The sequence below is a fragment of the Lontra canadensis genome, unplaced genomic scaffold, assembly GCF_010015895.1.
Source record: "Lontra canadensis isolate GAN:19392208 unplaced genomic scaffold, GSC_riverotter_1.0 scaffold7, whole genome shotgun sequence".
NCBI classification, from domain to species: Eukaryota; Metazoa; Chordata; class Mammalia; order Carnivora; family Mustelidae; genus Lontra; species Lontra canadensis.
In genome coordinates this window covers 28,808,222-28,827,006 of record NW_022631001.1, presented here as the reverse complement: position 1 = coordinate 28,827,006, position 18,785 = coordinate 28,808,222, and the positions used below count along the sequence as shown (strand labels likewise).

General features: G+C 43.4%; 1 protein-coding gene across 8 annotated transcripts; it reads right to left on the bottom strand.

Moving 5' to 3' along the window:
• Nucleotides 1-1,958: 1,958 nt before the first annotated feature.
• TRIM6 (tripartite motif containing 6) lies at nt 1,959-17,471 on the bottom strand. Of its 8 annotated transcripts, none has more exons than XM_032853282.1 (9): nt 17,381-17,468; nt 11,138-11,308; nt 9,599-10,088; nt 9,026-9,121; nt 8,116-8,346; nt 5,605-5,627; nt 4,211-4,311; nt 3,908-3,934; nt 1,959-3,693 (listed from the first exon to the last, which is right to left on the bottom strand). In XM_032853282.1, exons 3-9 carry the CDS (start codon nt 10,019-10,021, stop codon nt 3,131-3,133), a joined length of 1,464 nt encoding a protein of 487 aa, XP_032709173.1. In that variant the 5' UTR covers nt 10,022-10,088; nt 11,138-11,308; nt 17,381-17,468; the 3' UTR covers nt 1,959-3,130. The 8 variants fall into 8 exon arrangements, with proteins under 8 accessions (XP_032709173.1, XP_032709174.1, XP_032709171.1 ...); XM_032853283.1 differs by having other exon boundaries at nt 11,192-11,308; XM_032853280.1 differs by lacking the exon at nt 11,138-11,308 and having other exon boundaries at nt 17,381-17,470.
• Nucleotides 17,472-18,785: the final 1,314 nt, after the last annotated feature.

The following is an 18,785-nucleotide window of genomic DNA, read 5'->3' as shown; positions in this document are numbered from 1 at the left end:
ATTTCATCTCTTTGTGTATGTCCACATGCACAACCTCCTCAGCTCAGCTCTCATTAGATCTCACTTCAATCTCTGCAAAATCTTTCCTGGAAGTGACAAGGTAAGAGACAAAACCCATTTGCAATCTGTTTAGGAGTCCATCCAGTCAGAGCAGAGCATGCATTCCAAATTTGTTGTCCTCCAACCTCCTGAAAATCCTGATAAACTCTCTACCAGTTCCATTCCTTTTGTTCTGTCTCCTTTAACTTATTTACTATTTGATCTTAGCTTGGCCTTTAATTTAAAAAGATGGTTGTTACATAGCCCATGCCCATGTGTATGACAGCAAAACATCTCATCACTTCCCCTTTCTTTCACAATTTTAGGCTACAGGATGGAATAAACATAGTTCTAAAAAAAAAAAAAAAAAAAAAAAAGCTAAGGTTCTGGGTCTTCTATGAGAAAGAGGAACACCCTAAAGTTCCAGGTGCTTCTTGTAGCCCATGTAACAGACTACTAGGTCTCCACAAAAATCTGTGCACTTTCCCTTCCTTGAAATTTGATTGTACATAATTGCATATGGCTAGACAGTTCTACAATTTTCCTTGCAGGTAGGTATGGCCCTGTGGCTATTCTCAGCATAGAAAGTAAGCAGAAATTATGAATCCCATATTTAAGAGAGGAATTTAAGAATCAAACTGCCTCCCCAGGTTTTTTTACCCTTCTGCAGGCTTGATGCTTAAGACAATACTGTCTTTGGGGATGGCAGACTCAGATGGAAGCAAGCTTGGTACATAAAACCCACATGGAACAGTGCCACACAGCACTAAATACACTCATGTTTGATTTTTATAAGAATTTTTTTTTTTTTTTTTGTATTTGATCCATTGTTTTTGGGTTTACTTTTCGTAGCAGGTTAGTCTATTGCATTATACCCAAAATGTCAAGGCCACTATGCCTCTGCCCAGACCCCTAGGAGAGTCAGGGTTGCAAATTCATTCCTCCAAATCTCACTGGACAACCTTCCCCAGATCTCACCTACACAATCCCAGCAAGTACTTTGTCTTTCCTTACTGTCTAAAGCCATTCACTGAACACCTCCACTGGCAGAGGACAGTTGAGCTAACTCCTTTTTACCTGGGACTTATTACATGGGAAATAAGTGGAAGGGAGCAATTACTCAGGCAGATTCTACCATTCCTCATCCTCAGACCCCCACCAGCTCTGTAGGCAACGAGTTGCCTGCTCTATCTCCTTTCATAGATCTAATTGAAATGCATGGTTTGTCTCCCCCTCTGATATAAATGTTGGGTATTCATCCTTTCTGATGGAGGCATAATACTCCATTGTATATATGGACCATATCTTCTTTATCCATTCATCCACTGAAGGGCAAATCAGGATGAAGAGTGCATTTGGCCTCTGGTCTCCCACAAATTTCATCTCCCAAAGAGAATTCTGCCCTAGAGCAAACCAGTATGGGGTTTTTACTGTAACCTGTACTTCATGTCCCCACAGACACCAGAGCTGAGCCCTGAGGATGAACTAGTTACTATTTCCTCAAACCATGAAGAAACATCAAATGTCCAACAGACTGAGGGCTAAAGACAGGGACTGGACTAGGCAGAATCATTTTCTCTGGCCATGATCCCTTTCTATGATCTTCCACCTTGTAAATTTCTAAACATGTTGAAATCTTCTTTTCTCTGCCATTACCTTCTACAAAAATACCTCAGAAGGGTAAGGGGTCTGTATAGAGATGAACCTATCTGCCCCACACTAGGGCCCTGGTAAGGATAGAGACTGCATTACAGAAAGAGCTGTCCAATAGAAAGACAATATAAGCCACATGTAATTTTAAATTTTCTAGTATCTAAAAAGCAAATTGAAACTGGTGAAGTTAATATGGATTTTTAATCCAGAATATGCAAAATATTATCACTGCAATCTACAACAGAAATACTAGAAGATATTTTACATTGTTTTTTAAAATTAAGTCTTCAAAGTCAGGTGTGCATTTTATACATAAAGCACACTTCAATTCAGACTAGTCACATCTGAAGTACTCAATAGCCACTGGTAGCTCTTGGCTACCATACTGGACAGCAGCTCTAGTCGACTCCTTGATATTTGTTTCCACACTCACATCCACCTCCTAATTTCTTCTAGAGCTGGCTCAAAAGCATACACCACCTCTAGCAAAGTCATAGCAGCTCACCCACAAGCTGTTCACGTTTGAGCATAAAGATAGGCCGTGAAGCCCGAAAAACTCGTTCTCTTCCTAAAACCACTTTATATTTTCTTGGTATGTTTCCCTCCCATTCTGGGAGAAAAATCTGTATTGGAGTGATCATTTTCTTCTCTCCCTTTATCTACTTCAGTGAATTTGAGAGAATTTGTTTTAAATTTTCAATTACTACCCTTAAATTTTTAAATCCATGAAGGTTGCAGTGAAAACGGAAGTTAAGATTTCTTTCTTTGAATTTAAATCCACCAAAGTTAACTTGTATAATGCTTTTTAGCACTCTATCCTATATATACTTACACAGAAATACAGTAATTTCTTTGCTTATTCATTGCATTTTATAAAACCTGACAACAATGTTACAATGCAGGTCAATTTTTTTCATAAATGGAGATAGAAATGAAACTTAAACAATGTATTAGCAAAAACAAATCCAATATTGCACATGAAGAACAGTGATTTATTCCAGGGCTTGGTGTTACACTTAAAAATGGAAACAAATCAATGTATTCCAGTTACAGAATAAAAATGACAGAGGATTATCTCAATAATTATAGATACTATCTGCTAAAATTCAATTTTCCATTCAGTACCAAAAAGTATAGCAAATTAATAGAAAGGAACCTGCTGAATTTGCTCCCATGAATCAGCAACAACAAAAAAAACTCCGTCAAATATCATGCTTAAGGGTAACATGTTGAAAGCGACCCCCCAACCCATCCCAAGATCTGTAATTAATTAGGGATGTTAACTATCACCTCTGGGTATATTTTGGCGCTGAGCCAATGTCTGAAGGGAAGGATGTAAGAATACGAGAAAATGGAAGTTCAGAAAGGAGAGACTGAGGTACAGATGAATCTCAGAGTGAAGGATCCTGCTCAGATGTGGATGCAGACAGAGGAACGTTCAAGGGCTTGGCCGACGCAGGGTCATTGGGACTACACAGTTGCAAGGATTAAAATATGGAGAAAGGGTGGTAGGAAAGTAATATTTAGAGAAGGTGTAGATGGGAAAGCCATGGTTCGTGACATTATAAAAGGAGACAGTGCCGGCCTCATAGTCTAAGAAAACCCCAACACGGCGAGGGGGCACCATCATGGAGAGGAGCAGGGAAGTGGAAGACTCCTCATAGGCTCTATATTCATGTTTATGATGCAGCCCGATCACCCAGTAGCCACTCTGAGGTTGGTATCTGGAGTAAACATTCCGACTGTTCGTAAACTGGTTGAAACAGTACGTAGAGTCAACTGAATTACAGCATACCCCTAGGATCCAGTCAGTCTTCTTGGTCACATCCACCTCCCAGTAATGTTTCCCAGAGGAGAAGTGCTGAGAGCCCAGGATACCACAGTCATAATGCTCTTCTAGGTAAGACCCAGACAGCTTGGCACCCACAAATCTCACCTGTCTTCGGTTTTTAGACATGACAAGATTTAAGTTAGCTGTGTGTGGATTCAGAGTCACGTCCACTGTGGGAAAAGGTACAAAATCAGCAGATGACGATGGGTAGAGGGACTTAAGACACCGAGAAGAGGAAACACAGAAGTGGAGGAATTGGAACTATGTGGGGCGATGGAGAGATGGTATTAACACCTTGTATCAGAGTGTGTGGTATGTCCAGGGGGGAGCATATGAGGAAGGATAAGGACATGTCAGCTCAAAGATGCCATGGTTGCTACTTACCCCAATAGCTCTGGACATCCGTCAGTTCTGTAATGATAAATAGAGCCAATTACATTGTACAGAATGGACATAGGTCAGGTCTGCTTGGTTGAGGGGTGAGGTAGGGAATTCTATAAGGATGCAAGCTGGCCATCTTGCTTCCCCCTTAAGTATGAACTGCATCTTCTTCAGCATTGAATGTCCCTCTCTCCCTGTCCTTTCTCTGCACCACTACTCCCAAACACCAACTCTATACTCTATTCTATTTATTGCTTATGTTACAACAATTCCACCTCCAAAAAGCTGTCCCCTGAATCTCCTCACCTCTGAACACTCGCAGCATCCTTTTCAGATCTGGAACTCGAAACATACTCTTCAGCTTAGTAGGGAGAGCTTCTGGCTTCTTTAGGGTCCAGAACTCACTTCTAGAGAGAACAGACCTATGAATATCCTACACTGCTGGCCTTGGGTTTCTCCAACATCCATCCCCTCATCGACCAAGCTCCTGGGAGAACTTCAGCATTCTTTCTTGAAGAAAATTAACATCCGTCTGCAAAGAGCTCTGGCACTGGGACCAGAAGACCTAGACTAGAAATTAGCTTCTCACCATCTGTGTAAATTTTGATAAGATCTAATCCTGCAAAGGATTGTTTTGTTTTTGTAAAATACCATTTCCCTTCTCTCTACATCCTAAGATTATATAAAATTAAACAATCACTGGGAAATCTTTTGCTAAGTCTAAGAAAGATACTAAATACTTACAGTCAGTGCCATCTTAAGGGTCTAGTGTAAGGGGCTGGAGATGTGTGTGTTGACAGGGAGAATACCAGGAACCTGCTTGCTGGGACTCTGAGAGTACTAGTAAAGGGTTTCCTTCTGAACAGTGAGGTTAGGCCTTAAGATCTGTCAAAGGCCTAGGAACAAAGGCCTCCAGAACAGTGTTTGAGGAGGCACTGTCTCTGGGAGTATCATGCCAGTTGGAGAAAGGAGACATCTTCACCTCTAAACCATGAGTGAACACTTCAGAAGTGACAACAGACTCCATATTTCATGTGTCTGTGAGAAGCTTAAAGGTGCCAGGTGTGTGGGGAACCTCAGAGGTCACCTTGATGGATGAGATTCTAGAGTCTGGGACAGAGAAGAGAACATGTTTTTGTTCCAGGGCCCAAACCAATCTTCTCAAGACCTCATGTCTATGTTTTTACTGGAACTGAGAAAAATGGGATGTCTGAGGAAAAATAGGTAGCAAGGCAGGACTCTTCTAAAGCCAAGAGAGAAAGGGAAATTGAAAGCAAATGACCGAGGCACTGATTCTTGGACCTTGGAAAGACAGATGGGAAAGTTCCCCAATAAAATACTAAAAGCTACTAAAATCAGGGCTGGAAACAGGTAGTTTTGTAGCAAAGGGTTGCATCATGGGCTACTACAGGTGTTAGTGATACTGTAAATCTTATTCTTAAGAACACTACTGTCCCCAATTTGTGTCCATCCCCCCCAAAATTACCCCAAATTCTCTTACCATAGAAACTAGGTAATTCCCTTTATTTCAGGGAACTCAAAAATTCTCAAGATGAGCAACTCATGACATCAAAGTCCTAAACATTCCCTGCCTTGTGATTTTTCTTCTTTACTTTTCCACTGACCATAAGATAACTCTATGGGTATAGGAATCTTTTGTCAACCCAAGGGAACCACCCTGTATTCTCTCCTAAACATACCTTTTCATGACATCACTCACATCCTAGGAAGGAAAGAGAAATATTAAGTCAGGGAGTAATAGGTTCATCCATGTTCCTTATCCCAATCCCACCACCTCATGGTATGATGGGAATAAAGATGGACCCAAAATGGAGGCCACAAAATAGAATACAAACTCAGAGTAGACTGTCCCTGAGACCCTACGTAGAGATGTTGGGAGATGACTGAACTCATTCACTGGTACCTTTATTTTGATGACAGAGTGTGTATATTTGCATCATCTATTAGCACTAGAGAATCCCACATGATTAAGTCATAATTTCTGTCTTTGAGATGCTGCCATTCTCAAAGATGAGATGTTGCTATCTCAAGATTCAAGAGCCTTAAAAGTGGTTATTTCTCAAACTTCACCTCTTCTCACCGTTTATGCTACCCTTGCTGACTTCATCCAGTTGTCTTGATTTCAACACACCCATGTTCATGATTCCCAAACCTGTCCTTCTGCTCAGATCTCTCTCACATATGCCAGCAAATGAGCCACAGGCACCACAAAATCAAGACATTTAAAAAACAAAACAAAACAAAAAAACCCTTACTTTTCCTGCAACTGTGAGTTCTCTTTCCTTTAATCTCCCTCAGTGCTGCCACCATCCATTTAATCACTAAATTCAGACAAAGCGTGATCCTAAAAACTAACTTTTATTCACCCTGATGTCCCATCTCAAACAAAGCCAGTCCCCATCTTCTAGCCACCTGCCCTTCACTGTCATTACTGCCACCGCCAGCCTCCCTAGAGCAAAACTACCTCATGGCCTCCCCCTTGGTCTCCCTGACTTCTGTTCTACGCACCACACTGACTGAAGAAAAGGCTTGATCTACACAACACAGGAATAATTATTTTCTCTGTGTTGGGGCTATTTTCAGCGGCATTTGACAGAAACACAGCTCAACGGCTTGAATACAGAAAGCAGCAAAGGGGGTAGATGTGTCAATTTATACCGAATATCCAGGATGCATCAGCCTTCAGGCATGGTTGTATGGAGGAAGTCAGATGGCCAATCTGGGGCCACTTCTTGGCTCCTTCTCTTCCATTAACTTTATTCTCAAGGGTCACACTGAAACTTGAGAGCTGCAGACTTCCATCGGTTATCAAATCTTAACGAGCAACAAAGTCACACAGATATGGAGAAGAGGAGGAGGATAGTGTGCTGGGTTAGCTCTAGAAAACCTGACTGTGAAACAGCACTCAAGTTAAAAGACCCACTGGGCAGTCATATGAAGAGGTGTGAGGCTCTCGACAGGGACCTGGGTGAAATCATACAAACTGATGATCTCTGCACTTACGGAGCAATTTTTACAACTTGAAATATCTGTGGAGGGGCTAGAATGGGGCAGGGAGAAGCGTTAGGGTAACCCAATACCCAAGCTGAAGAAAAAGGGCAAGAGGAATAAAACGGAGATTGGAAACCAGAAGCAACGCGTGAGAAAAGCCCCAATAGGTAGAGTGTAGCTTCTCCATGACCCCAACGCCAGGGCCCAAGAATAAGTAAAGAAATGATTATTCTACCAACAAAGGGAGAGCAAGAGGAAAGCAAGAAAGTAAGGAATAGCCTGAAGTTTCCAGAATGTTACAAAATACATCCTGTCTCCACCATCAGTCACACCATTCACTCTACGTAGAAAACACCTGAAAAGATTTCAACTTCTGTTCAAGCTCCTGCATCAAATCTGTCCAAATTTGACACCTTGCACCCTTCTAGTGCACACACGTGCACACACATGTACACACACACCCCAGAGCCCAGCCTTTTTTGTGCCTTAAAAAGACCTGTTTATACTTCTATTACAACATGTTAAATGATTCCGCCCAAGAGGAGACAGTGAAAGCAAAGAAGGAATGATGATGACATAAAGAATCTCTAAGTACTTGAGCCTGATGTGTGTTTGTCTGTGACTAAGCTGGGGTAAAAAGTACCCGACAAATCCCAACACAGCCTCAGAGACAATAGGTACCACATGGCCAGTGAATCCCAACAGGGGGAGAGAGGATTATGTACCTACCCCACAGGGACATCTGACAATATCTGGAAGATTCTGGGTTGTCACAGCTGAGGGGAGATGCTACTGACATCCATCCAGTACGTGGAGGCCAGGGAGGCTTGCCAAACATCCTACAGGGTACCGGGCAGCCCCTCATGGCAACGAATTTCCAGCTCAAAGTATCAGTAGTGTTGAGATTCAGAAATGTTGCTCTAGAACATCAGTGGGTATAACAGATCTCCACGGTAACAAACTGTTGGACTACACTTTGTATTTAATAAATAAAAATGAGACAGTCCCCAAGCATTTGTACTTTAATCATCCTATGTTTTACCCATGACCTCCATATGGTTTAATAGGCAAGAAGCACACCAGGGCCAAATAAATCTTTTTCTCGCCCCTACCAGGTCATGAACCCCATGCATGAAGGGAAGGAATGTTGGTCTCCCTTTGCCGTGACTCTCAGACTAGGGGCTCCTCAGTAGCCTTACCTGCAGCAGCTCCAGCGCTGACCCCTGACACCGAAGCTCCAGATTGGAGATGAGCTCCCTCAGTGACTGGCTCTGCTGGACCAGCTCATTCTCAGCTTCTTCTAAAATACTCAGCCCCTTCCTCTCTTCCTCCTCCAGCTTTTTCAACTGTCGCTGCTCCTCTTTGTCTAGGATGCTTCTCAACTTATTAAACTCTGTCTGGATCCTGTGTCTCTCGGGTTCCATCTGATTCTTTGGGAACATGCAAGAGAAAAAGCCTGCTCATCTGCTGAGCTAGGGTCTCTGCTCTCCAACTGGGCTGGGGGTGGGCAGGGGTGGAGGATCAGGCTCAGTGCTGCTCTCCTGGCCAGGTTTCACCGGGAAAGGAGGAGCAGAGATGGGAAGGAAGTCCCTCAGAACCTGTTCTTTCCTTCAGCTCTTCCCAAACCATGAGCCCCATGCTACCTTATCTAGGACTCTATGACATAGACTGTGGCTCCCAGGGGAGGTCTAGATTTAAAGCTGCCTCCCCAGCCTCCTGGGCCTCTGCATCCATCTCCCTTCCAATTTTGAGTACCCATGTGGGAATGATAAGCTGGTGTGTGACCTGTCTTTCCGGGAGCTTTCAGAACTTCCAACTGTAGAACAAGGTCTGGAATCAGGAATTGCCGGCTGCCAATGGCCACGGTTCCCCTCCTATGTAAGTATCTTTAAAAACCCGAATTCCTTTTTTGATATGTTCATTCTCTAATTCCCCCTTCTCCATCCTTGCGCCATGAATAACACCCTTGTTGGGAAGGGCTGCAGTGAAGGATTATGCAACGAGGAGCTCTGCCAGCCAAATTAGGAAGAGATAGGACCCAGACTCCCATGCCCTGCCCCAATTCTTCTCCCAGGACACCTTCAGACCTTCAGGAAGAATCCTTCTTACCTTCCAGGATGTCCTCTTCCTTATGATAACCGTGGCCAGTCTCTCAGCTTCCTGCTGCTCTAGCCTCAGCTTCTTCAGAGACTCCTGGAACTTCTCCTTAAAGAAACATCAGGGCAAGCAGGGTGAAGCACTACCTCATCTCTGTGCTCAGAACGTAGTGAATGGGGGGGAGGGTATGCTGACCTCGGAAGCCTGTCCTGCTGGACTGAGAAATAAGAAGGCCTAAGGCTCTTTTATGCACAGGAGGTGTGCATTAAAAACCAAAGGGCTTTGGTGGATTCTCTTTCCTCCCAGGGAACCTATCCATGCAGGACTTTCCACTCACCACCACCATATCCCCCACACTCAACCACCAAGCCCCCTAGTTACCCTCCGCAGCAACCTGTACTCATGCGGAGCAGGTCTTGAGCAGCAAGGAAGAGATAAAGTCTCTACTCTCGGGCAGGAGGGCATTTTCTAGGTTCATCCTCTAGGCAAATGGGGAAACCAAAGAAATGAGATTACAGCATGGAGAAAAGTTACACTTTCCTGCCAAGGGCCCTGCTCCTCCCTGCCTTCCCTCTGGAATCCTACCTGGAACTCGTGGACAACCTCCTCCATAAGCACCGTGTGGTGACCTCGGTGCTCCTGAGACCGCTCACAAAGCCAGCAAATGAGCTTCCCATCCTCCTTACAGAACAGCTGGAGTTTCTCTCCATGGTGCACACAGAGAATCCCCTCCAGCTGCATCCCGGGGCCCAACACGACCTCTCGGAGCCTGTCCGCTATGTTGGCCAGGTGCCGATTTGGCCGCAGGTCCCCAGGCTGGTAGCTGGTCTGGCACACAGGACAATTGCTTTCCCCATCTTGGCCCATCACTGATTCTGTGCTATTCCCCATGATGCAAGCCTGGCAGAAGCTGTGGCCACAGTCTATGCTCAGGGGCTCTGTCAGGAGCTCCAGGCAGATGGGGCAGGTTACTTCATCTCGTATATCCACCAGGAGCGCTGAGGTCATTGTAGCTTCTCTAGTGGCTCCTGCCTGCCCAGCCAGAATTTCTAAAGTGTTTCTTGCTTACAGAATCCTGGGTAGGTGAGGGGGGGGAAAAAAAAAGGTTCAGGGTAAGAAACGAGTGTCAATAAAAGGTAGCTGAGTATCCTGGACAAACAGGCCAGATACCTGGGGTCACAAGGGCTTCTTATGCAAGCTTCAAACATGTTATTCATCCCCAGCTCATATTAGACATCAATTTCTACCCGCATCAGAACAAGGATTGATTTTCCTTCACTCTTGGTGGATGGAGGGACCAAGTGAAGCCCGTGAGAGAAGTGGCCTTGAGTGAGCCACCATCTGTTTGATCTTTTCTCATACAACCTTGGTGTTAATAGCACTGAAACAGTTTGGTGATCATGGACATTGCTGCTATGAACATTGGGGTACATACGGCCCTTCTTTTCACTATGGTTTTTCACTTACTTGTGGAGCATAAGGAATAACATGGAGGACATTAGGAGAAGGAAAGGAAAAGTGAATTCAGGGAAATCGGATGGGGAGACGAACCATGGAGACTGTGGACTCTGAGAAACAAACTGAGGGTTTTGGAGCGGAGGGGAGTAGGGGTTTGGGTGAGCCTGGTGGTGGGTATTAAGGAGGGCACGTATTGCATGGAGCACTGGGTGTGATGCATAAACAATGAATCTTGGAACACTGAAAAAATAAAATTAAATTAAAAAAAATTTTTTTTAAAAAGCACCAAAATACAGTGCTGCCTCCAGATATTTAGACTTGCTGTTACTTCCTCAAGAAAGACCATTCACCCGAATCTCCACCTGACTCAGTGACTTCATTCCACATCTCCTTACCCACTCCCTTATCGGCAGAGATGGCTCTGTGTAGCCTCACTAAAGCTTGGCCACCCACACAGTCACTCTCCATATGCTTGATTTTTCTTTTTATCACTACCTAATGTATATCTTTTGTTGCCTGAATCCTCCCACTAGAATATAAGCTCTAGGAATCAGAGACTGTTCTGTTTTCGTTCAGTACCGTATCCTCAGAAATAGCAGTATCTACACACAAGTCCTCAACTTCTTTTTAAATTTTAATGCCAGTAGAGTTAACATACGGTATTACATTAGTTTCAAGTGTGTTAAGGTCCTCAACTTTTGAGGAATGAACATCTAGAACCTCCTTTGTCATGAGCTTTCCCGTGAGAATCCTTTTACTGTGAAGACACTTGCAGCTTCTCAGAGTTCTGCTCCTCACCGGGCCCTCTCATCCATCATGGTCACCTTCCCAGACACACTGAAAAAATAATGACCATAATAACCCTGAGGTAATCTTTGATACCTAGTTGCGATTTAAAACTCCCATTTCCCTGCTTTCCTTATCCCTCACAGAAAAACTCCAAATAAATAAGAGTATTTGAGGCTCTCTGATAAAACAATAGATATGAATGACATTATAAAATCAAACATCTTGTAAGTCACAGAGTTGGCAGAACCTAACATGTCCACAGTCCTAGCTCAAGGCCCCCTCCTCAACCTCAGAACTTTGACCAGACATTCGGTGGTAACAGTAGTAAAAGTCAAACACAGACCCAGGGCTTTAGGAATGTGAAATGAGAAAGGTTCTGTTTGATGAAATTTCAACATGGCCCGTCATAAACTTTGACAGGGACCTGTGCGCTGGGGGGAAAGGGGAGGAAAGAAAGGTGTGGCAGTGAAGGCCACAGGCATTCTAGTGTAGGACCCCAGGAAGATGTGTGCTTGTGGGAAAAGACTGGAGAGTCAAGCATGGTTTTGTGGCTGGTGTGGGAGATAATGATGTATGAAGGTATTTGTTTTAAGAACAGTAACAGGAAGGAGGAAAATCATCACCAGGACCATTTTCTGATCACTTCTTAAGTGCTAGGCAATGGATGAACTGTAAAAAAAAGATACTGTAAAAAAAGCAAATCCCACAATAATTCTATAAGGGAAGTTTAATAACACCTATTTTATGAAGGTGAAAAATGAGTTTTTCTTTTTTTAAAAAGTTTGTTTATTTATTTGACACAGAGAGAGATCACAAGTAGGCAGAGCAGCAGGCAGAGAGAGGTGAAGCAGGTTCCCCGCAGAGAGCCTGATGCGGGGTTGATCCCAGGACCCTGAAATCATGACCTGAGCCAAAGGCAGAGGCTTAATCCACTCAGCCACCCAGGCGCCCCCAAAAATGAATTTCTTAAGAAGGTATTTAACTGCCGAAAGTCTCAGAGTGAGTAAGTGACAAAGTAAAGATTACAATCCAATTTTATGCACCTCCCAGTCTCAGGTTATTAACCACGAACCCATCTGGTTCTTAAAGGGAATGTTTTCTTCACGCTACCCACACCACCTGCAAGGGCACTCAGGCCGTGACGTCACTGCGCTGATTCATACGATAGCTCCATTCTTCTTAGCACTGAAAAGCACCCTACAGCTCTTCCTAAGATATCTGTAGGCTCCCTCCACAGTTCCGCTCTGCTTCCTTCCTGGCAGCACATCGTACAGACCTAAGCTGCTTTCCTTTTCCTGGCAGTGTAGGGCAGAAAAGGCACTGGTGCTAGAGCAACGTAGACCCAGGTCTAAATCCTAAATATACTGATCCAGTTTTAGAACACTGGAATGATTCCCGATCTGAGATGCGGCTCCATCTTTTGTGCATTGCTGAGATCAATTCCTCCCTTAGGAGTATAGTTGTGATAATTACCTAAGCCAATGCAGAGAATAGTCTCAATAAAGATTAATTATGGTTACCCTTACGCTGGTGCTGCTCTCTGATCCTGCAGTGCTCTTGCCTGCCACCAGGAGGAAAAGGGCCTCTTCATATTTTTAGCAGGGACAAAGCAAAGTCTGGTGGAGAGATAGCTCTTCATAAGTATCTGTTATAAGAATTTATGGATTACTTTCTTACCCCTTTTCATTTCTTCTTACTTCTTTTGGAACTAGGAGAAAAATCCACTATTAAAATTCATAACAAGATTTAATGAGATGGCACTTAAGGACAATGTGAGAGAGCTTGACCTGAGTTAGTTGTCTCTGTGTGCCTGCGGAAAGGATCAGTTAAGAAGTGTGGAGATGCCTTAAGAAATTAAAAATAGGGCTACCTTATGACCCTGCAAGTACACTGTTGGGTATTTACCCCAGACATACTGATGTAGTGAAAAGGGCCATCTGTACCCCAATGTTCATAGCAGCAATGGCCACAGTTGCCAAACTGTGCAAAGAGCCAAGATGCCCTTCAACAGACGAATGGATAAAGAAGATATGGTCCATATACACAATGGAATATTATGCCTCCATCAGAAAGGATGAATACCCAACTTTTGTTATCAACATGGACATGGACGGGATTGGAAGAGATTATGCTGAGTGAAATAAGTCAAGCAGAGAGAGTCAGTTGTCATATGGTCACTTACTTGTGGAGCATAAGGAATAACATGGAGGACTTTGGGTGAAGGAGAGGGGAAGTGAGTTGGGGGAAATCGGAGCGGGGGACAAACCATGAGAGACCGCAGACTCTGAGAAATAGACAGGGTTTTAGAGGGAAGGGGGGTGGAGGTTAGGTGAACCTGGTGGTGGGTATTAAGGAGGGCACGTATTGCATGGAGCACCAGGGTGTGGTGCATAAACAATGAATCTTGGAAAACTGAAAAAATAAAATTAAATAAAAAAAAAAGAAAGTTAGAAGCTTCTCTAACTATACACTTGAGATCCTAGAATGTCCTCTAACTTTACTGTTTGTGCTGAATTAAGATAGATGCCCTCATTGAAAAACACTATTTTATTCTCATTATTAGACATTTTCGGTTGTGCAATTATATTACCATTGTCTTAAATCACAATGAGAATTTTTTAGACATTTTTTCTTATGTATGTATCTACGTGTGTATAGAGTGAGTGAGTATGTGTCTCTGCATTTAATCACTTTCCTTGGAAACCATTTGCTCTGCTCATCTAGCTGGACTCTTCTCGGGGACATTAAAGAAGAGCCAACTCACAAATGCACCACCTCATTGAAGACACACTAGCCCTGGGGTCTCAGTTGTGACCTTCATGTACAGGACAGGACACAGGGCATTTCTGCCTCATAGATGCAATGCATTAACAGCCAAAAACTGGAAATAATCCATAAAACCATTAACTGGTAAATGAAAAGATTGTGGTATATTCCATACAATGGTATATTACCAAACAATAAAATGGAACTGATACTTACACAAGATAAATCTCAAAAGCATGATACAAAAGGAAAGAAGCTAGATATCAAAAGTTATTGTATGGTTCCATTTATATGAAATCCTAGAAAAAATAAAACTATGCTATTTGAAAACAAACTAGTGGATGCCAAAGCCCAGGGTTGTGAGAAGGGGATTAACTGCATCAGGACACAAGGAACTTTTGGGGGTGATGGAAATGACCTTTATAAATGGTTGTGTTGGCAGTTGTACAACTGTATACGAAACAAAACTCACAGAATTGTATGCTTTAAAATTGATTTTTTTTAAAAAGATTTTTTGTTTGTTTATTTGACAGCGAGATCACAAGTAGGCAGAGAGGCAGGCAGAAAGAGAGAGAGGGAAGCAGGCTCCCCACTGAGCAGAGAGCTCGACCACGGCACTCGATCCCAGGACCCTGAGATCATGACCTGAGCGGAGGGCAGAGGCTTAACTCACTGAACCACCCAGGCGCCCTAAAATTGATTTTATAGATGTAAATTATAGCTCATTAGAGCTGATTACTACAAAAACAGAACAAAGAAACACATTGAGCAAAGTTAAAGGCTTGGCTTTCTGATCTTCTAAGCATAAATTAGAACTGAGCTGTCTAATATTGTAGCCACCTGAAATGTGGCTAGTCAAAAAATGAGATGTTTTAAGTATAAAATACACACCAGATTTCAAAAGATTTTGTTAGAAAAAATAATCTAAAACACATCACTAACACCTTTTATATTGATAACACATCCTAGTATTTTATATTATTGATGCACTGAGTTAAGTAAAATATATTCAAATCAATTTCACCTGTTTCTTCTTTTTAATGAGGCCACTGGAAAATTTAAAATGAAAAATGTGGTCCTGTTATATTTCTGTATTTCTTTTCCATCTAATGCAGTACTATAGATATTCAGGACAGAGAAAGATTTTTGCTGAAAGAGTTCATGTGTCTTGTCAGAGGGTATAAAGTTGAGGCTGCAGAAAGGAAGAAATTGTGGAGGGAAGCATACAGTTAGCATGTTTAGTAGCTGTTGCTCACTACCCAAGACACCAGAGCGCACCCCGAAGGAGCCAAAAAGGTGGGTCAATTCAGTCTCCCAGGAAAGCCTGTCTTAAGAGCAGTGTGGTCAGACTGAGAGATGACAACCTGGCTGTGGGAGGAGAGCAGATCCCAGAGGCTGAAATGCCAGAGCCCTGTGGATCAAATCTGCAAATGAAAGAGCCCAAATTCATGTCCTGGTGAACTATTAAATCAGAAGCAGATGCCTGAAAAAGAATGTCTGGTGGTCTGCTATCAGCATTGGCATCCCTGGAGCTCTTTATGCAGAATCTTAGCCTCATCCTGGACAATTCAGTTTCTGCAAGTCAATAAAGATCTCTAGGTGACATCTATGCACAGCAAGGTTTCAGAAGCCCTGTCTTACGTAAAGGCACGTCCTTCCCAGGCAGATGCAATCTGGGAGCAAAACAGCTAGAAGGGGGAGGGTGGGGTGGGGAGGAAAAGTCAGAGGATAAGCTCCTAGTTAGATCAGAAGTATCCACTCCAACGGAAGCTTACAATTCAATATCAAATGGCTTCAGAATAAAAGTCAGTGACAGGGCAAGAAATACTACAAGCTAGCCCAGGATGGGGCCTCAGAATGAGTTGGAAATGAGATGGGCAGTCTACCCACCAGCTGGGAGCTCTACTGAAAATGTGGTAAAAAAACTAAACAGGTAGAAGCTGCATTTATAAGAGAGTTTAGTTTCTTGTACTTAGGGAATAACTGTATTTTTTTTTTAACCTTTGTGTAGGGTTATATTCTATTTTAACCTATTATCTGGAATGGTTATCTAACAGGTGACACTTGATAAATATTGGAACTGGAACAAAATCAGTCTTAAATTCTTTTTAAAATTTACTTCAAAAGAATCTCTATCCCATCCACTTCAGAAACGTACAATTAAATAACTTTGCAAATTCTTAAAATACTGTCCTGCACAAGTTTTCTTTTCCCTGAGTTTTAGACAGTCCACTGAGTGGTTTTTTTTTAATGGCTAATTCACAAAATTATTATTTTTTCCCCTGCATTTGTGATATTCCACTTGCAATTCCAAATTTTTAAAACTCTTATTATACTTTCATTTGTTTAGATGTTGGTTATACTCTTCTTTACCATAGTGCATTTTAAAAAATTTTATTCCCCCCTCTATTCTTGCAAAAAAAAAAAAAAAAAATTGCCATTTTTTAAAAGCTCATCGACTTTTTCAAGAATAAAGACTTAATTTACATTTTGTCAGGCAGTCGCCCATGTTAAACTTCTCCCTCACTTAATACTCACCAAAACTCTAGGGTATAAATATTACTGGGTCCATTTTACAGATGGAAGAAAAAACAGAAGCTCCAAGAGATTAGTGTCAGAAGGATGAAAAGGAAATAAAAATAAAATGATCTATGTCATAAGCTCGGAAAGCGAAGGGACCGCATCTTTTACTGCTCTCTCACCTCTGCCAGGAGCGACAGTTAGTGGCCCGTCACAGAATGGCAGACGTCTCCCTGTGACCGGCATACCGACAGAATGAGAAGCCCTAGAGGATCCAGATGGGAGCAGCCCCAGTTGGTCAAGACTCCCAGTAGTTTTGGGTAGACTGTGAGGACCCGGGGCGTGTGGGCCTGCTCCTTTCCCTGAAACGCAGGGCTCGAGGACCCGGCCTTGGAACAGACCCTCAGGTCCCGCGAGGGCGGAAGCCTCACCCTCCTGCTCCCCGGGGAGAGGTCAGGGCCTCCCGGGTGGAGGATAAGCGGTGTCACTTCCTGGGGCAGAGAGGCAGAGATGGGGGAGGGGATGCTGACCTCGGAATCCACGCCAGTCCCATGGTTTGCACGCATTCCCGAACTCAAAAAACTTTCAGGACTGCCTCCCCTACCTCCTGCGGTCCCCTGTCACGACCCTTTGCACAGACCACCCCCGGGTCCCGAACCAGGAGGAGCCTGGCCTGAGGAGCTCCCATGCAAAAGTCAGTCAACTCAAAACCGCAGAGGTCTCCCTCACTCCTGTTCACCCGCGAACCCCGCAACCCAGCCTGCAGGGCGGGTCGAACTCCCAGAACCTGCGCGGACAGCGGTGGCTGGCCAGAGAACAGAGTGGCTCACTAACCTGGGCTCTGGGGCCTGGATCGGAGCCGAGGACACACCGCAGCGGCCTCCTCCACCCCAGCGGAGAGACTCCCGGCCCAGAGGCGGGGCGAGGGAGGGCGAGGGCTGCTGATAGGACCCGCCAGTCCAGCGCCGCACCGGTCGGGCACTCCAGGGGTGTGGTCCCGCGGGCCCCACCTGCCGGCGGGGGCGCTGTTCCGCCTACCTGTGCGCCGCACGTCCTGGGGCCCAGGAAAACACCTGAACTCCGCAGATGGCGTTTGCAAGTGGTCATCCCTTGGGTTTTCCGACTTCGTGTCAGTGTTGAGGAACACCGAAAATACGCCTGATTAAAATGTCTGAATAAAGAATATCCAAATTTAAACGAGTAGGTAAAGATAACTGTTTCGCATCATAATGGTATGTTTTGCAAAAACATCGTTAACTTTAAAAATTATACCAAGATTTTAACCTATATGACCTATGAACCCTATGAGAGACCGTATATATGGGTTTTTACGTCCTTGTGAATATATGCAAAGCTTATGAAGCCCGAGATCTGAACTATAATGTTTCAAAGGCACAGCGACTTTTGAGAAGAAAAGGAAGGGCAAGCTTTTGACCCAAGGGAACCTAGAACATGAACCTGACCTGGTTTGGGAAGGTGGGATGGGGGAGGAGGGCCTGCAGAGAGGCTGATTGGGGGCGGGGGATGTCAAGATAAAAGTCAGGGCAGAAGAGTTGGGCAACATGAATTTTTTCACTTAGCATATTATTTTTACAGTTCATTATTGTTGCATGTGTGTGAGTACTTTATTCCTTTGATGGCCGAATAACATTCCATGGTATGGATTTTCCACATTTTCTTTACCATTTCATCAGGTTTTAGGTATTTTGGATTGTTTCTGCTTTTTGGTTTTTATGAATAATGTGACTATGAATTTTCTTTTACAAGTTTGTTTTTTGTTTTGTTTTTAACATAAGCTTTTTGTTTTTCTTGGGCGTATACCTAAGAATAGAATTGCCAGATTATGTATTTACTCTTGAGAATCTTCCAGACTGTTTTCCACAGTGACTGCACCATTTTACATTCTCACCAGCAGTGTAAAGCGTTCTAATGTCTCCACATCCTTGCCAGTATTTGTTATTATGACTTTTATAGTCATCTTGGTAGGTGTGAAGTGGTATCTCACTGATATTTTAATTTGCATTTCCCAAAGGACTAAGGTGTTAAGCATCATTTCATATACTTTACTGCTATTTGCATATCTTCTTCGGAGAAATGTCTATTTAGCCCCCCCTTTTTTTAAATGGCTTGTCATTTTATTATTAAGTAAGAGTTTATATATTCAAGATAAAAGTCCTTTGTGGATTCTGATTTCTAAATATTTTCTCCAGTGCTAGGGTTGTCTCTTCACTTTTTTGAC